The 19,283-nt window shown below is 33.5% G+C and overlaps 2 protein-coding genes and 1 pseudogene across 3 annotated transcripts; all 3 read left to right on the top strand.

Moving 5' to 3' along the window:
• The first annotated feature begins 2,418 nt into the window (after positions 1-2,418).
• Positions 2,419-11,578, top strand: LOC108481315 (uncharacterized; annotated as a pseudogene).
• Positions 11,579-13,132: 1,554 nt separating this feature from the next.
• LOC108482321 (protein DMR6-LIKE OXYGENASE 1-like) lies at positions 13,133-15,651 on the top strand. Its single transcript, XM_017785444.2, has 3 exons — positions 13,133-13,667; positions 14,431-14,758; positions 15,168-15,651. Exons 1-3 carry the CDS (start codon positions 13,216-13,218, stop codon positions 15,423-15,425), a joined length of 1,038 nt encoding a protein of 345 aa, XP_017640933.1. The 5' UTR covers positions 13,133-13,215; the 3' UTR covers positions 15,426-15,651.
• Positions 15,652-16,543: 892 nt separating this feature from the next.
• LOC108483378 (flavanone 3-dioxygenase 2-like) lies at positions 16,544-19,011 on the top strand. Of its 2 annotated transcripts, XM_017786739.2 has the most exons (4): positions 16,544-17,143; positions 17,314-17,390; positions 17,484-17,641; positions 18,531-19,011. In XM_017786739.2, exons 1-4 carry the CDS (start codon positions 16,692-16,694, stop codon positions 18,795-18,797), a joined length of 954 nt encoding a protein of 317 aa, XP_017642228.1. In that variant the 5' UTR covers positions 16,544-16,691; the 3' UTR covers positions 18,798-19,011. The 2 variants fall into 2 exon arrangements, with proteins under 2 accessions (XP_017642228.1, XP_017642227.1); XM_017786738.2 differs by having other exon boundaries at positions 17,314-17,641.
• Positions 19,012-19,283: the final 272 nt, after the last annotated feature.

The raw sequence follows: 19,283 nt of genomic DNA, 5'->3' as shown, positions 1-19,283 counted from the left end.
TGATAACAAAGTAACTGAAAAAATAGCGTTATAATAAACCTACATTTAACAAAATAATGTTAAAAATGTTAATAGTTGGACCTAATTTCAAAATCTAAAAAGTAGAGGGAATAAATTACTAAAAATAAAAGTAAAAAACTAAATTTCAAACTTAAAAATAGTACAAGGACCCACTATTTATTTTAACCTTAGTTAATTTCATCAAAAGTCCTTGAACTATTATCCGAATTTTGAATTGGTCTTTGAACTATAAAGCATTTTATTTAAGTTGTCAAAATATCGGTATTGTATTGATTGGTTACTTCCATCAGCCTAGTTGTTTCATTTGGATATGATGTTGAGCATATTTAAAGTGCATAGAGCAAATTGCAAACACATGTGTAGTTATCGCACTAACAGCTTGGATCTAATGTGTTTATAAAGCAGTGCTTATAAATTTTATAAGGATATTTCTTCTTCTTTTTTACATGTAAAATCCAAGTTGTCTATCTAATAAGTACACATGCGTTTATGATTTGGATTAATGCGTTTAATGCTCATTCTAATAGTTAGTTTAATGGAAAGATACGAGTCAAGGATAAAGTTAGAAAATTACTTTAGTAGGGGATAAGGATGAATCATAAATTTTTGGAGAGATTAAAGTGAAATTTTACTATTATATTAACAGGTAATTTTACCATTTTCTATCATATGAGGGAGGGTAGCTACCTACCCTTTACCTTCGCCCCTAGTCCGAGTGATACAATATTTATATTTTGAATATTCAATTAATGCATTTTGATATATAGGACCAATTTAAGATCCTAGCCATAGTTTGAGGATGTATGATACAATAAACCTTAAATTTTAAAAATAATTTAACATTTTTACTATTTAAAAAATAATTTAAAGTGATATAATTTAAATTTATCTTTTTTTTCTAAAAGTTTTCAAGTTTTTAAAATAAATTAATTTAATTTTTGATATTTTTAAAATTATCTCTAAGAAAATAAAAGCCAAAACGCCAAGGATTGTAATTATGTTTCTTTTAGATGTACTAGATTTGTCCACGCCCTAGCTTGAAGGTCTGCCTGAAAAGTAACAAAATATAAGTTTAAAAAATGAGATTAGACAAAAAATAAAAATAAAACCTATTTTCTAAACAGGTCAGGTCTTGAGTAAGTTTTTATTGCTCAGGCTTACCTGACCTGACCTAAAATTACCACTGGTTTTTATTTATTTGTTATAATTTCATTATTATATTACTACTACGTTTTTATTATTATTTAAATATTATATAACTCTTGTTCTATTATTAAATAAAAATTTTGTCTTAAATAAAAATTTTAAATAATTTAATTACTGTTTTGAAAAATTTTAAAATTTAATAATCGAAACATAAACTTACTCATGGTTTAATCAACTTGTGTAATTTACTATTATTATTTTTAAATTGAAATCTGTTGGAGTCGTTTTCATAAGTGAGTTGAGTCGGAAGAGTATGAGAAAAAGGAAGAATCAGTGAGTCAAAAGGCCAAAGAAGACAGTGTGGTCCCGAGTCGTGAACCCATCAACTCTCTCAGCAAAATTTTTTTATTTAATTAATACTTTAAATAATATATAAAAATACTTTGAACACGTGTCAAGCTAGGGTGGATTAGACCATGCCAGAATCACATGCGCCCAACATAATGAAAATAATTGGAAATAAAATAATTCGTTTAATAATTTATTACCATATGATATATATATAAGTTGGTAACTTGCTCGAGTTGGATTTTAAATTCAACTTTTAAAATTTTTTATTCTTGTTAAGCTTATGTTTTGATTATTTACTTTTATAAAATTATAAAATAATTATTAAATTATTTAAAAATTTATTTAAGTCATTAAATTATTAAAATTGTTAATTTTACTAATTAAAACTATCATATTCTTCTCTCTTACATTTTAATTTTATTTCATAAAACAATTTTGAACATTATGAATTTGTAAACCAAAGTCTATGAACCTTTTTTCTCTGATATTCAACATCGATTATCAGATCAACTTGGATCTAATATATGTTATTTCACTCATCGTTGGGTATTGATCCATCAGAAAGACTGTCGAATCGTCATTTGGAGCTCGCTAATTAGACTGTTATTTAAAAGAAACTTAACAACTTAAATAAAAACTTTCGTATAATGTTACTGTACTAAATAAAAACTTTCGAATAATTTAGTGACTATTTTATAACTTTTTGTAAATTGAGTGATCAAAACATAAATTTACTAATAATTTAATTAGTTGTGCTTTTCAAAAAAAAATATGCCCAACCACCACAAAACGCAGACGTTTCATTTATTTTAATGTAGAGGGATGACCTCAACGGCGTCGTTTGAGCAAAGGCGAGATTTTGCTTTCAAGCGCACATTTGAATTGCCGTTTGGCGGGTCCATTTTCGACCGTAAACAACCGCTACCGCCATCATCATCAACCAAACTTCAAGCTCTCCCTTAATTCACACACATCTCATGCAAATTTCAATCTTTAAAAAAAAAAAACCAGGAAATAAAATTCATCCCAAAATTTGATCTCTTTTTAGTAATTTTTCTAATCCATTTCAATCTTTGATACGAAAAAAAAAACGAAGAAAAAAAACAAATGGAAGCTACCAAGATTCCACCTCCACAGAAAATGGAAGATAAAGACGAAAAGGAATGTCCAGAAGATGAAGAAGAACCAAAGAGTGGAGGAGGTTGGGGTGGTTGGGTTTACTCCACTTTCTCTGTTCTATCTGATCTTCAAAAAGCCGCCGCTTATGCCGCCGAGGAGATCACTCTCAATGTAATTTTATTCTTTTTTTTCCCCTTTTATTAATACTTCTGGGTTTTTTTTGTATTCGAATTAAAGATCTGTTTTCTTTTGAATCTCCGGGTTTTTAGGTGAAATTTAGATCTTCGATGACATATGGATGTGACAGGCTTCTGAGGTTGCAGAGAAAGCTGCCAAGACTATTGCGGATATTCAAGTTGCTGAAGATTCGGAATGTTCGTCCAAGGAGGAAGAAGCTGAGGAATCTTCGATTGAAAAAGATAGTGAAGATCATGAAAGTGAAAAGCTTCGAAAGTCTGCTTTGGATAGGTAGAGAAATCAAGTGACGATTCTTTTCTTGGTCCGGCAAGTTCTTTCCTCTCTTTTTGATATTGGTGGAATTCTTGTTTTGGTCCCTCTAATTAAATTTTAGATTTAGTGTTTTGGTCCCTCTAATTAAATTTTAGATTTAGTCCATTAATCCGGCATAATTTAATCATTTGTTCTTATAATGATATACATAGCTTATATATATATATGGTTACAACACAAAAGTTGGGGTGGTTTTTATGGCGGTTCACATTGTAAAGGACGTGGAGAGCTGCTAGATTTAATAGCCTAAGAGGGTGAATCGGGTGGACTCTGGTCAAATTATGGTTAACTTGGCATGATTTAATTATCTATTTTTATAATGTCATTAGTTAGTCTACTCAATATAGCTTAAATACCACTATATCTATATGTTGATACAGCACAAAAGTTGGGGTGGTTTGCTATAACTGTTCATATCGTAAGGGGTGCAGAGAGCTGCTCAAATAGGTGCAGTTCACATCGTAGAAGGTGTGGAGAGCCTCTAGATTTGGAAGTCTGAGAGGGTAAGTCGAGTGGAGTCTTGTTAGAGTAAAGACTGCCTGTTTTTCTTGTCTTCCTTATCCTGGTGATGGGGGTATTTATAGGAGAATGGAGGCTGAACGTGGTTTCCAACGACATGAGTTTCCTTTTTCGGGATGGAGTGATACGGTGGCATGTGTTAGCCTAAGGCACTGTTGGAATTGACCTGAAGGGCCTAGCTGTCGGATGTGTTGAATTGATGGGTGCTGTCAAGGAGGTTTCCCAATATATCTTTTGCAGATTGTATAAGCTCACTAAATGTGATATTTAGGCATGAAATCAGGTTTCTCTGGCGAGGAGCTGCCAAGGTTGTATCGCCAGGCCCCTAGGATGGTCTGGTGAGGGAGCTTAAGGTAAAGGTATAACATATATTTATATATAATCACTGTCGCAAGTTAGTCTAGGTGCTTTTAAGAAAAAAAATCTACGACTAACTAATGATACAAGTCTAGGTGCTTTTAAGAAAAAAAATCTACGACTAACTAATGATATAAAAGTAAAGAATCAATTTATGCCAAACTAAGTACAAAGATTATATCTCCAATTTGATCATAGTTGAGGGACTAAAACAATATTTGACCTTTTGATACCTTGAAACTTTACTAATCTGAGATGACTGTAAACCAGCAGATTTTAGTTTTCTTGTTTGTGTTTGAACCTATGTTTTGTGTTTTCTTGTTCAGACTTTGAGTAGAAATTTTCCCTGGTACTTAGAACATCCAAATGCCGTAGGTAGATAATTCGAGAATGGAAATTTCCGTGCTAATATAAACACGAATAACGTAGGCTGCTGCTAGATTTCGTGTTAATGGTCTATCTCCGAATGTCATAACGTTTTTCCATTTTATTTTCTAGGCTCGAGCATTCTACTGTAAATTTTGCGGATTCCATGCACCGTGGAAGTTTACCTGCTGGTTCTGTTGCACCATCATCGATCAAGGTTTGTGCAGGCCTTGTTATCCTTCTTAATAATGCCATGATGATCTCGTAGAATCCTCATCTTTTTTTTTTCTTCTAAGAACAGAAAACCTTTTACAACAAAGGGAATGCAAGTGCTCGAGTATGTAGGAAAGGAGACTATGGAGTTACTAATCAATGAAACCGGTATAGAACCTGAAATGAACACAAAAGAGAAACGAACAATCATCTGAGGAGGACCGGTTATTAGAGGAAGTTAGTTTCAATCAATGCTTCTACATATACGGAGGTCCAGAACAGTTGGAGGTTTAACTTCTTATCCTCGAAGTTGGAATTTAACGATTCAAATGGTTATAATCTTTTCGAATTGCTGAACTATAATGATGTTAGGAACTGGAATCATTATCCAGCCATTACGCCCTTCTATTTAATCGAAGAAAAACAACATTACCACCCGAACAGAAATCCATGTATGAGGGAAAGCTTAAAGAAATCCAACCAATTTTCACTTCCGAATCCGGAATGGATGGAAATGATCTGGAGTCAGCCAAAGGAAAGACCAAGGACAGTCATGACGAGATGAAAATTTTACATGATTCAAGTATTCGAAAGTATGCGGATATGGCTGTCGGGTAATTTACTAAATACTGTTTCTTTTTCGTTTTACCTTTGCTCGGAAAATTTCCCGACTGAGTTATTAACGGCTATATAGTATGGGTCCCGTATTTTCTGCAGTACTATTTATATTCGATGCTGCTTGGTGTCGTTAATCCACAACTTTTTCAGGTTCATAAATGCATTGACCGGATTAGCTGTTAACGATATAATCCAAAGAACTAGTAGAAGGCTAGAGTCACTTCACTCGGAGGGAGTTCATGTATCGAAATGTTCTTTAATTTTTTTTTTCCGAGCATTTTGATGATTGTTTCTGCATATGAACTGAATTTAAAATAACGTGTATGCTGCAGATGGTTTCGGAATTGTGCTGTTTAGCGGTGTCTCACCTCTTGATGCTTGCTAAATCCGTCATATCTAGTGGCAACAAAGTTCGAGTTGAAGATCCGGATGATGATGATGGTGATGATATAATGAATATCGACTGGTCTGAGGATCCTGTTGAAAAGGCGAAATTAATAAGAGTAGAGGCACAATCTATGACATGTTATACGGAAGCTGTATCGAACAACTTTATCACTGGTTAGTTTATTTGCAGTTACCTTTATTTTCGAGCTCCAATAGCTAAGGTGATCCATCTTTGATGCTGTTTTCAGGCATATTCTATGTAACCAAAGCTTTACGTAGCAGTCGTGAGAGCGCTACCGTGGATTCGCATGAAGCACTTCCACAAGCATCAATCAAGGAGAAAGCCAAGTCCTTCTCCAAACACCTCCACAATGATTGGGCCACCACGGTGAGCAAAATCTAGGATGGACTTCCAATATTTGTCTGTTAAATATGATTTTTATTTTCAGTAAAATTTGAGAAATAATTTTTAGTTAAACTCTATTTACTTATTTAAATCAAACACTAATTAGTTTAGATTATTTTATTATTATTTAACTTATGAATTTAGCATATAAATAGGCCCTTTTACATCCTTAGCAAAATATACCCATTAGAGATTAGAACTCATAACACATTTAAAGAATTTTGTGTTTACGTTTTATGGGTTATTTGTTTTCGGTTTTTCGGGGTTTAATTTTTATCTCTATCTTTTGTACTCTTCGTTCTTTTGCCATTATAGTAAAATTATCTTTGCCCGTAGTTTTTTATCCTCTTTGGAGGGATTTTTTTATGTTAAATTTGTGTGTTCAATTTCTCAATTTATTCTGCTATTTTCTTGTTCGTTACTTAATCGGGTCGAAATCCTAACAAATTGTATTAGAGCTAGTTCAATTTTCATAGATCAGCTCGTTCAGAAATGACAGCAACAAGATTTGAAATTGAGAAGTTTGATGGTGAGATAAATTTTAATCTGTAGCAAGTTCGGATGATGACAATTCTAGTTTAATCCGATTTAAAAAAGGTTGTTACTGGGAAAAAGCCTGAGAATCTAAATAAAACAGAATGGGAATAGCTTGATGAAAAGGCTTTTGTCTGCAATCCAGTTGTGCCTCGCAAATACAGTATTGCAGGAGGTATTGATAGAGAAAACCTTATCCGCCTTGTGAAAAAGGTTAGAAACTCTTTATGCGACTAAGTCTCTGGCTAATAGTTTAGTGTTGAAACAACGTCTATTTACGTTTCGCATGAACAAATGTGAGCTTCCTAGAGATCACATCAGTCAATTTATTACTCTTTTAAATGATTTAAAGAATGTTGAGGTTTATATTGACGATGAAGATTAGGCTATGTTATTATTGTGCTCTTTACCTCATTCATACAAGTCTTTTAGGGATACCCTGATTTATGGCAGAGACAAATTCTCGTTCGAAGATGTGAAGGGTCATTTGTTGAGTAGAGACAAACTCGACAATGAGCTTCATTTGAATAGCAAGACAGATAGGCAAGCTTCTGTTTTGGTAGCATCAAAGAAACGAGATAAAATGTGTCGCTATTGTAAAAAGTTAGGTCACGTCAAACCAAATTGTTATAAACTGCGAAATAAAAAGGTTGTTGAGAGTAACAAGGAAGATGTAGCTAGTGCTAATTTAGCCGATGAAAATGGTGATGATTTCTTGTTAGTGTCAACAAGCGATAACATCAAGCTTCGTCCGAGTGGATCCTAGATTCAAGATGTTCTTTCCACATGTGTCCCAATAGAGAATGGTTTTCCACATACAATTCGATTGAAGCTGGAGTTGTGCGCATGGGAAACGACTTATCTAGTAAGGTAATTGGTATTGATACTCTTAAAATTAAGATGCATGATGGGATGATTAGCACATTCTCAGATGTCAGGTATGTACTTGATTTACGAAAAAATCTTATCTCCTTAAGTATTTTAGACTTGAAAGGATGCAAAATCAACATCGAGTCGAGCGGCATTAAAGTATCTAGTGCAGCTCTCGTTTTGTTAAAAGGTAAAAGAACCGACAATCTTTATATTTTAGAAAGTTATACAATAACAGGTGAAATCGGACATCCCTTGTCCGTTACGGAGTTGAAGTTAACTTGTTCAGAACAGAGGCAACTTGGTCATAGGAGGGAAAAATGTATGACCGTTTCGTTGAAGAGAGGTTCTCTTTTGGATGCAGGTTTTGAAAAGTTAGGGCACTGTGTTCGTGAAAATCAAACCCGGGTTAGTTATGATTTGGCAGTGTACAAGTTGAAGGCTAGAAGTCTTCCAGTTTCTAAGCACAAATTCGACTCAGTTAATTCCCTGCATAGTTTAAGATAGGCTCGTAGAGGTTTTTGGCAAAGATGGCATTGTGAAAATATAAGTAAAGGTGGAGATTTGTTAAATATGACTATTATTTTCAGTCAAATTTGAAAAATAATGTGACATCCCTAATTTGGCCCTAGTCGAAAAGTGGTTTCGGGATCACAAAACCGAGTCACAAAAATAGTTAAATGTTATATTCTATGTTTATTATATGTGAAAGTGCATGTGTGAAAATTTCATGCTTTGATTTTGTCATTTGAGAGTAAAATTATGAAATAGGACCTATGTGAAAATTTCTGAAAATGCTATAGGCTAAATTGTAGTGGCCAAATAATTTATAATGCAAAATAGGAGGATTTGCATGTCAAACCCCCCATTTTTACATGTAGTGGCTGGCCAAGGTGATGGGTATTAGATAAAATATGCATGTTAGCATTATAATAGCTATAATGGATGGTGGGCATGATAAGCTTTTGTGTAAAATTTTTTATTGAAGTTATGGCTTAGTTATGGCTCAAATTAATATATCATTTATGTGTCATAAAATGTTGGGGAATAAGAATAATAAAAAAAGGATGGAAAGAACAAAGTTTTGTTCATTCTTGGTTCTTCATAGTCGAAAATAGAAGAGCAAGAGGGGGGAGATCTCTTGAATATTCGGTCACTTGGGGAAGAAAAATCCAAGGTAAGTAAAATCCAAGGTAAGTTCATGATACTTTGCTTCTATTTTGATGTCCATGGATTCTTCTTGATTCTACCTTAACTCATGAAACATATTTTGGTTTTTGGTTGTGTTGTGAGCATTTGATCATGAATTTAAAATGATGAAATAGAGATTATGCTTAAGTAAAATCATAGATATGTGATGATTGATTGGTGATATACATGTTTAAATAACATGCATGCAAGGTTTGTGTGAAGGAGTGATTTGGTAATAAATCTGCTTGGGACAGCAGCAGTAACGTGACTTTGGAAAATCACAATAAATTGTGGGAGATGAATTAGAAGCTGAATAAATTATAGAATTAAAGTTTAATGAGTCTAGTTTCTTATAAAAGAAACCGTGTAAGCAAAGGAATTGCCGATAATGAGATATTTGAAGTGATGTGTGACAGGGTCAGAATGACTTCTAGATCCTCTGTTCTGTTTTTATAAAATCATTATAAATTGTACAAAAATGGTCATAAGATTAAATTTATATGCTTAGACTCCTTAATGAGTCTAGTTTCAAATGAAATAAACGAGAACATATTTTGAATTCTGTACAATGAGAAATTTGATTCGTAGTGAAAAGTGGTCAGATTAGTCAAATAGCGAAACAAGGGAAACTTTAAGAAAAATATGGTATTGATTAGCCAAACTAAAAATTCTGAAAATTTTATGGAAAGAAGATATATGAGTCTATTTTCAGGGAAAATTAATGGAAATTGATTTGGAGTTTCGTAGCTCCAGTTATAAATGATTTAGTGACTGTTGCTTAGGAAGACAGCTTGCAGTGAAATTATGATTATGTGGTAAACATTGACAAAAATTTGTTAATGAGTTGCTTATTGATTTCTTATAAGCTTACTATGATCTGTATGTGTGAAAGTCAAATATTAGATGAATTGTGACCTTTTAGTTCTACCTGAATTAAGTTGTGCGATAAATAATTTATGTATATGACTTAGAGTCGAATGGTCACTATGGGTTAAGTTTGAATGGTGAAATAGATATGTGATATTTACGTATGACTTTTGAACCGAAATGTAAATGATGGTGTTCATAAGGAGCTTATATCCGAATGTAGCAAATGACTATTAATGTGATATGTTGAATGAGAGGTGTTAAAATATGATTAAATATGCATGATATTCGATGTATATCCGGTTAAATCCATGAGCTTCGTCTTTGGTATTATATCCGGTTAAATCCGCATGAGCTTCGTCTTTGGTAATATATCCTAGTTAAATCCCGCAGGCTTCGTGCTGGTATTATATCCGGGATAAATCCCGCAAGCCTAGTGCTGGTATTATATTCGGGACTTCGTGCCTAGCAGGCTTCGTGCCGGTGATGTGTATTCGGGCCTTCGTGCCTAGCAGGCGTAATGCCGGTAAAGTGATATATTATGTGAATTCGGTGTTCCTTGTAAGATAAGGCTTTAGCCGAATGTTAAAGATAAAATGATAGTGTATTGTATCATGCTTATATGGCCTAATGGCAAGTATAACATGTTGGTAAATATGCAATGTGCTTTTATAATCGAATGATAAGTTTGAAATGAATGTGAGTGAAATGTTATGCATAAGCTATCAAATGTTAAATGTGAAAATGGGATGATAGAAAAGTGTTTGAGATGTATAATTATATATACGTTCGAATGATGTTAGTACTCAATTGATATGAATATGTTATATGGAACTTGTTGATTTGATTATTCGGGCCTTTGAGCTTAGCAGACTATAATGTCGGTAAGATACTATTCGGGCTTTCGAGCCTAGCAGGCTATAAAGCGGGTGAAATGATATCGGGCCTCGAGCCTAGCAGGCGAAATGCCGGTGATTTAAGAAAAGCTTATGACTAAGGTACCTCGTGCTAGATTGTCAAATGAATACATTTAATACGTAAAATGGGCCAGGTACGCAGTATGTACTCATATGTGAGTTTGATTTGAAGTGAATCATAAGGGAGTAATGTGATACGTACGTGAATAAATGTTTAAACTATACCTATGATCATGATACACCTGGTCAGGGTGTGAAAGTATGTGAGGGTATTTGATAAAAATATGTTATATGAATTCAGATTAAGTGTGATAAGAATGTTGAACGTGCATTATGTGCTTGTGTATATTCGGTCAGATGGCAATATCTCTAGAATTTGGCCTCTTAAGAAATTAAATAATCGAAGTATAATTGCGTTTATTTGTTTGCATTGCTTAAGACTTACTAAGCTTATGAAAGCTTACTTCGTTGTTACATTTCTGTGTTTTATAGATTGTTGACTTCAGTTACCTGCTCGGGTTGGAGTTCGCCAGAGATATTATCACACTGTCGAGCTCACGTTATCGGTGTAAGTAAATCCTAGTATTTCGAGTCTATGGCATGTATAGGGTTTTAATGTTTTGGACCTCGTAAGCTCATAAGTTTTAAATTGATTGAAATTTTTCAGCACGGTTTTTGTGTGATTGACTGAGTTTAAGTCGGGTAACACCTCGAAACCTGTCCCGGTGAGGGATACGGGCGAGGGGTGTTACAAATAATCTTTCAGTTAAACTTTGTTTACTTGTTTCAATCAAATACTGATTAGTTTAGATTATTTTATTATTATATGGCCTATGAATTTAGCTTACAAATAGGCTTTTTTACAACCTTAGAAAAATATACCCATTAGAGATTAGAACTCATAATACATTTAGAGAATTTTGTGTTTACGTTTTGTGGGTTCTTTGTTTTCAGGTTTTCGGGGTTTAGTTTTTATCTCCATCTTTTGTACTCCTCGTTCTTTTGCCATTATAGTAAAATTATCTTTGCCTGTGGTTTTTTATCCTCTTTGGAGGGATTTTTCCACATTAAATTTGTGTGTTCAATTTCTCAATTTATTCCGTTATTTTCTCGTTCGTTGCTTAATCGGGTCGAAATCCTAATACTATCTTTTGTAGTCCTTTCGACCTCGATGCCGGCAACTTGAAAACCCGAATTCTCTACGCAAAATTTCTATTGATGATGCGGTATAATTTTAGAGCGAATCGTCATCGCATTTCAGGTAGCAAAGTACAGTTGGTTACCAAGTTCATCTACCAGAGTGAAACACGAAATTACATTAACCCTTCAAAAATACAGAGATCAGAGTACAATTTACGCAATTCCACACAAATAGATTCAGAGGAAATGTATTTTTAAAAATAATAATAATAATAATAATAATAATAAAAAATAAGCCATCTCATTAGAAAAAGAACAATTGCAGCAAGTAGGTTAAAAGAAGTCTAAACACATACAATGAAAGTCCACGGGGGACAGAGCAGTTGTGAAAACCAACGGTATGCATGCAGGACTGATCAATTCGATTGATTAGTCCTATTCAATTCAAACAATATTAACAAAAAGATAAGTAGTACCGACTTAGAAATGAAACCGTTTCTCTTGCTGTTACAATATCAATATTAGGGAAGGGGAAAGAGGATAATAGAGTTCAAAACCTGTGTTACTTAACAGCTAAATATTACTCCAAATTAACTCTTAATTAGAATTAATGTTGTTTGCATTAGGCTATATCAATTAAAATATCGGTTCGAAAAAAATTATTAGATCAATTAATTTAAAAATTAAAAGAAAAAACGATTTGAATCGAATGATTCAACTTGATTTATTCATTAATTTTTATTAAATGAATCGGACCGAAAACTTTGATTATAAACTTTGGCATAGAAAGAAAGGGAGGATTCTAGAGAGAAGGCATTGGGTACTTGGTCACTCTTGGTGTGACTGTATTTTTTATTCTTTTAGCAAAACTGTCCATGTTCAATGTATGTGAAACTATGTGATTTCATATATATGTCTATGTTCAATGTACGTTTGATATATAATTATTTCATTATACCCTAGATATTATCGTCAATATCATGTTAAATTTGTGTTAACATACACGTCACGTCAGAATTTGGGACGATTTCTTATTTTTTTCAGAATTACTAACCAACGAGGGATTTATTTGTTCAATTTTTTATATTAGAGGAACTGCCAAGTATTTTTACCTATTCTTTTATATGTTTGTTTCTTTGGGTAAACTACAATTAAGGTCACTAAACAATTAACAAGTTTACATTTTGATCATTCAATTTCAATAAGTTATAAAATGATCACTGAGCTATTTGAAAATTTTCATTTAAGTCACTGGATGTTGATATCACTGATGTACGGCCTTTTTTTGCTCACACCGTTTGCATCAGTTGAAAGTTCTCTTTTCCTTTCTCTTTTACAGTTCTTTTTTTTTCATGAGATAGTTTTAAATGTCACGAATTTACGAATTAAAATTAAAGTAACTTTCATCTCCAATTCTCACACTAATCGTCAGATCAACTTAAATTATTCGTCAATGAATATTAATTCACCGTAAAAAACCACAACCACTGACCGAGATGAAAACTTTTAATAATTTCAGTTTGTAATATTTTTTTTAGCGAAAGCGTCCATGTTCAATGAATGTAAAACTAAGTGATATATAACAAGCCATAGTCACATAATATTACTAATCTTCCTTTAAAGCAAGCTTTCTATATCAGAAACTTCAACATCATCATCATCATCATCATCAATCTAATCTCCATGGGAGAAGTTGATCAAGCTTTCATTCAATCCATTGAACACCGAACCAACCTGGATACCATCGAAATCGAAGGAATCCCATTGATCGATCTTTCATTATCCCACACCACAGACATCAACGTACTCGTTTCAAAGATCGGAACCGCCTGCAAAAACTGGGGTTTTTTTCAAGTGATTAACCATGGGGTACCTTTGGAGTTGCTGGAAAAGATTAAGGTAGCAGCTAAAGCATTCTTCGATCAAACCATGGAGGAAAAACGTAACGTTAAACGAGATGAAGTGAATCCTATGGGGTACTATGAAAGTGAACATACAAAGAATGTTAGAGACTGGAAAGAAGTGTTTGATTTCTTGATAAAAGACCCTTCTTTTTTACCAGCTTCGCCTGAACTTGAGGATGATGAAATGAGGACGTTGAGTAATCAGTGGCCTGAGAATCCTCCACAGTTTAGGTGATTAATCTTTCATTGGCGCTTTTCTTTAATGTTGTTAGGTAAAAGTAAACTCTTGGATGCACTGGTTAAATTATATTTTGTCCGTATTTACTATAAATATATATATATATATAAATTAGTTTTACACCTTTAATAAATGATCTTTTCTGTTAAAAGAATGGTCATATACTGCATGCTAATTACAAGAATAATTTTTAATATTATAAATAGATAAAATTTATAACACGGTAAATTTACTGTTTAATCTAAATTATAATGATTAATTTATTCATTTTATGAATGAAGGAAGCAAAATGCAATCCGACTCCTATTATAAGAGTTTCCATATTACATTTATCAATATTCCCTTCGGTGTGTTTGATAGATTGGTTGGTAGAGATGATCAAATCTATGATTAGGGTGTAAATAAGATTAGCATTAGCTATTCGAGTTCAAGTTTGAATAGAAAAAGATTTTTACTCAATTCAGTTATTATTAAGCTGAGCTTGAGCTTGAGTAGTGAGCTATCAATCAAGTTAAATTTAAATTTAATAATATCTAATTTGAGAACGAAAATTGATAAACAAGCTTAATCGAGCTCAAGTTTGATTAAATTCATTTACTTATTTATATTAGCTCATTAGGGTACTCAAATTCAATTTGGTCAATATTAGCTTGAGACTAGCAATGATCGAGTGAAATACGAGTTTTTTTTCAAATGCAATCGTAACAAATGTCTCGTTTACGCCTCATGTTAATCCAATCTATTAATGCTTGCCAGGGAGGTATGCCAAGAGTATGCAAGAGAGGTTGAAAAGCTGGGTTACAAGCTATTGGAACTCATCTCTTTGAGCTTAGGCTTGCCATCTAATAGGTTCAATGGCTACTTTGAAGACCAACTAAGCAGGATGAGACTTAACCACTATCCTCCATGCCCTTGCCCCGAGCTAGCACTCGGTGTAGGTCGACACAAGGATGCCGGTGCTTTAACCATCGTCGCTCAAGACGATGTCGGAGGATTACAAGTGAAGAGAAAATCGGACGGTGTCTGGGCTCCCGTTAAACCGACCTCAAATGCCTTGGTCATCAATGTTGGTGATATTATTCAGGTAACCTCAGTTCATTTTGGGCTAATTTATCCAAGCTCTTGCATATAGATTTGCCCAAAGTTCGGGCCACCAGTCCGGATTAACTTGAGGCAGACTAAGACAAACTGCAAATCTGAAAATTAACTAAATGGTCAAAATATACCTATCGGTCCCTATATTTCGGTAAAGTTTGAGACTTAGTCCCTCTATTTTAAAAAGTTATAATTAAATCCTCTTGCTTTTTTAATTTAAAATTTTTAATCCAATCATCGACAACGTTAGTATTTTCTGTCAAAAAAATGCTTATTATCATATATAGTTATTGAGTTCATAACAATTTGCTTCTAAAGTTAGTATGATCGCATTGATGAAAAATAGTATGGTTTTACACGAAACTATTAAAGATGATCAAATAATATTGGATTTTCAGGTTTGGAGCAACGAAGCTTACGAGAGCGTGGAGCATAGGGTGGTGGTGAACTCGGAACGGGAAAGGTTTTCGATTCCGATCTTCATTTTCCCTTCTCACTATGTGATGGTGAAGCCATTGGAGGAGCTTGTGAATGAGGGAAACCCACCCAAATATAAACCATACAACTTTGGGAAGTTCAATGTGGCTAGAAACCGCAGTAATTATAAGAAACTTGAGGTCCAAAACATCCAAATTAGTGACTTTAAGATCATCTAATTTTTGCCCTTTTCGAACTGTCGGCAAAGGTTGAGGCTCTTCGAGATACTAGTTTAGTCTCGATTTATTCTAGTTTAAGTCCAGATATATTCTGATTTTCAAATTGTTATGCTTAGTACCGAATTGATTTTAGTTCTAGTTAATCAAACTTTTATATATATTGCAATATGAGGTTATAAAGAAAAGGAAATAAATAGTCACTTGGTATGTTTACAATTTGGGTAAATTACTTTTTACTCTTTTCCTTTTAAATATTTTTAAAGTTAAATTTTGTTAAATTTTACCGAATTTGTTAATAAATTTATATGTCAATTAAATACTTAAAAGTTTAATAATAGCAACTAATGATATTATCAATTTGGGCATATTTATAACATTATAAAAATTGAAAGACCAAATACCATTAAATTCAAAATAGATAGGCTAAATCTAGAATTTTAATATAGTGAAGGGACTAAAAGTAAAGTTAAACCATTGAAAACCTAAATTATTACAATATCTTGTACCATAGAGCAAGATACAATATGAAGCCAACCTGGTTCCACACGGCAAACCCACTAATTACCTACCGCCAATTAATTATTCAATAAAAGATAAAAGGTTAAATTATGCTATTAGTCCATATATTACGTTTTTACTCACTCAACTTCAAAAAATTAATTCAAAAAATTTCATTTAAGTTACTATTAAGTTTTTTTAAAGTTCGACTAGTGAGCTCCAAGTAATAATTTGATGATCGGTAGGATGAGTTAGTACCTTTCAATGAGAATAAGAACATATATTATATCTAAGTCAATCTGACGGTCAATGATGAAGATTAGAGAAAAATAGTTTGGATTTTGATTCGTAGATTAATAACGTTTAAAGTTGTTTAATGAAAAGAATTAAACTATAAAAGAAAAAAACGAGAACTTTATATTAGTGCAGATGTGTAAATATAATAATAATTTTAAAAGTCCACTCAACTTTTAAATAATTTTATGATGATTTTATAATATTTTAAAATTAAATGACTAATAATTTAATAAACTAATTTAAACTTTCAAATAATTTTATGGTGATTTTATAATATTTTAAAATTAAATGACTAATAATTTAATAAACCAATTTACACTAATTATTTTTGTCCATTTCCTTCTCTTATTACCCACCACCAACCAACGAAAATATTTTTTCTAAAGAAAATTTCTTTGGAATTCAATGGGTTATAAAGCTTGCTAAGCTACGTTGTCAACTATCTACCTACTGCACTGATAAAGAATCGCCATGGGAGGGGTCGATCAAGCTTTTGTTCAAGAACCAGAACAAAGGCCAAAACCAAGTACAATCGAAGTCGATGGGATCCCAGTGATCGACATGTCGGTTTCCGGCACCGGAGGAATCGAAAAACTGGCTTCGGAGATCGGTAATGCATGCCGGAAATGGGGTTTCTTTCAAGTGATCAATCATGGGGTGCCTTTGGAATTACGCCAAAGAGTCGAGAAGGTGGCTAAAGCGTTCTTCGATCTTCCCATAGAGGAAAAAAGGAAAGCTAAGCGAGATGAATTGAATTTTACGGGTTACCATGATGAAGAACATACTAAGAATGTTAGAGACTGGAAAGAGGTTTTTGATATGTTAATTGAAGACCCAACATTTCTCCCAGCTTCGCCGGATCCCGATGATGAGGAAATAAGGACGTACAGTAACAAATGGCCTGAGAATCCCCCTGAGTTCAGGTGAAGAAAGGGTTTACATTTTTTCTCACAACATGCTTGCTTGAATGTCTGAATGAATTCCCACTTGAATATTTTACTTCAATTAAGCTCAGTTAAGATTTTGGTGGTATATATGTTTGTATGTATGTACGTTTGTGCTTGTTTGATGCAATATGTTTGTGTCTATATAGGGAGACATGCCAGGAGTACTGTAGAGAGGTGGAGAAACTGGCTTTCAAATTGCTGGAACTCATATCTTTAAGCTTAGGTTTGCCTGCTAACCGGTTGAGTGATTTCTTTAAACACCAAACTGGTATGTTGAGGCTGAATTACTATCCTCCTTGCCCTTCACCCGAGCTAGCACTTGGCGTCGGTCGGCATAGGGATGGTGGTGCCTTAACTGTTCTTGCTCAGGACGATGTCGGTGGATTACAAATTAGGAGGCAATCAGATGGGGAGTGGATTCCTATCAAACCAATCCCAAATGCCTACATCATTAATATTGCTGATGCTCTTCAGGTAACCTTAGTTTTACTAGTACAAAGGGGACAAGAGAAGAGATTGTTGATTGTTGGGGTTTAAACTGGGTTAACTTCACTAAATTATTAGTAATTTTACATTTTTATCACTTCACCTTTAAACAGGTACAAAATGAGCATTAAACTATTTTGAAGTTTTTATTAAGTCATTGAATTGTTTGGATTTGTTTCGTAAATTCGTGCTATTCAAAGTTATTCCATAAAAAAAAACGGAACTATAAAATATAAGAGTTTTTAATTAGTGCAGACAATATAAATTAAAAAGGCCATATAACAATAATTTTAACAACTCAATAACTTAAATAAAAACTGTCAAATAATTTAGCGATTATTTTGTAACTTTTTGAAGTTACATAACCAAAACATAAACTTATTAATAGTTTAGTGATTTTAGGTGTAGTTTACCCTTAAACCTTAAATCTACGGGATGTCATCTCTTAAAAATGATGGTATGAATGCAACTTAGGGATAAGAGAAGGGATCGTAGATGTTGGGATTCGAATCTCGAATCTACTGTATGCAATCTCTCAGAAAAAGGGTTCCATGATGCATCTTTAGGATAAGAAAAGGGGTTTGCAGGGTTCAAACCCCGAATCTATTGGATTCCACCTCTTAAAAGTGGTAGCATGAGGAGAAAGGAAAGTGTTATAGATGTTGATATTTGAATGTTGTATACAAAAAAGTTGGGTTCCAAAACCCAAATTTGCTATATGCTATTCCCTTAAAATAGTTGCATTTAACTAACTAAGCTGAACTTTAGGCTCACCCAAGCTCGATTTCGGGCCTAGTTAGACAAGTTACTTGCGTTTTCGATTGCATCTAAGGCGAATTGGAAGATCATATTGTTTAAACGAGATGGCATTTTGCAGGTCTGGAGTAACAATCTTTATGTGAGTGCGGAGCACAGAGTTGTGGTGAATTCCGAACGGGAAAGATTTTCGATTCCGTTATTCTTCTTCCCTTCCCACTATGTCAAAGTGAAGCCTCTAGAGGAGCTAGTGAATGAGCAAAACCCAGCGAAGTATAAAGAATATAGCTGGGGAAAGTTTTACGTTAATCGAACCGGCAGCAACTACAAGAAACTCGAGGCTGAAAACCTTCAAATCGACCATTTCAAGACGCCAGAATCCGAATAATTGCTGCACTCTATCATCTTTGATTCTAAACCATTACCTGTTTTTTAGTTTCAGCTTTAAATTGTCATCATATGATATAATGAACATAGTTTGTATCATATAGAAAAATATGCTTTTATCATATGGAAAAATATGCTTTTAGTATTTCTCGGCTACGTGATTATATGTAAGATTTTAAGTTGAATAAAGACTGTTTTCATATGATTTTCATAAATTAATGTTGCTGACGAAGCCGACTCTTTCAAGAAAAATCTTCAAAGTATCGTCCGTCGGTCAACCAACCAGATTCCCAACAACCGAAGGTATTGTCTCCATATTGAGTTTAGTTCCCAGCCTCCGCGGAGAGCTATGTACAATTCATAGAGGGGGGCGCCTCGGTTGATAGTACTGCAAGATTCAGGAAATGTGTAACCCAAGTGGTACCATGGTTGCAAGTATAGGGGCTATAAGCCTCAGGTTGGTGGGTCGAGTCGCCTCACGCTCAAA

This window comes from Gossypium arboreum, chromosome 1 (genome assembly GCF_025698485.1).
Source record: "Gossypium arboreum isolate Shixiya-1 chromosome 1, ASM2569848v2, whole genome shotgun sequence".
NCBI classification, from domain to species: domain Eukaryota; kingdom Viridiplantae; phylum Streptophyta; class Magnoliopsida; order Malvales; family Malvaceae; genus Gossypium; species Gossypium arboreum.
This window is presented reverse-complemented; position numbering and strand designations above follow the sequence as displayed.

Coding starts and splice junctions, on each gene's coding strand:
- LOC108482321 (XM_017785444.2), top strand. CDS start 13,216: ATGGGAGAAGTTGATCAAGCTTTCATTCAATCCATTGAACACCGAACC. Junction 13,668..14,430: donor GAGAATCCTCCACAGTTTAG/GTGATTAATCTT, acceptor AATGCTTGCCAG/GGAGGTATGCCAAGAGTATG. Junction 14,759..15,167: donor ATGTTGGTGATATTATTCAG/GTAACCTCAGTT, acceptor TTGGATTTTCAG/GTTTGGAGCAACGAAGCTTA.
- LOC108483378 (XM_017786738.2), top strand. CDS start 16,692: ATGGGAGGGGTCGATCAAGCTTTTGTTCAAGAACCAGAACAAAGGCCA. Junction 17,144..17,313: donor GAGAATCCCCCTGAGTTCAG/GTGAAGAAAGGG, acceptor GTGTCTATATAG/GGAGACATGCCAGGAGTACT. Junction 17,642..18,530: donor ATATTGCTGATGCTCTTCAG/GTAACCTTAGTT, acceptor GGCATTTTGCAG/GTCTGGAGTAACAATCTTTA.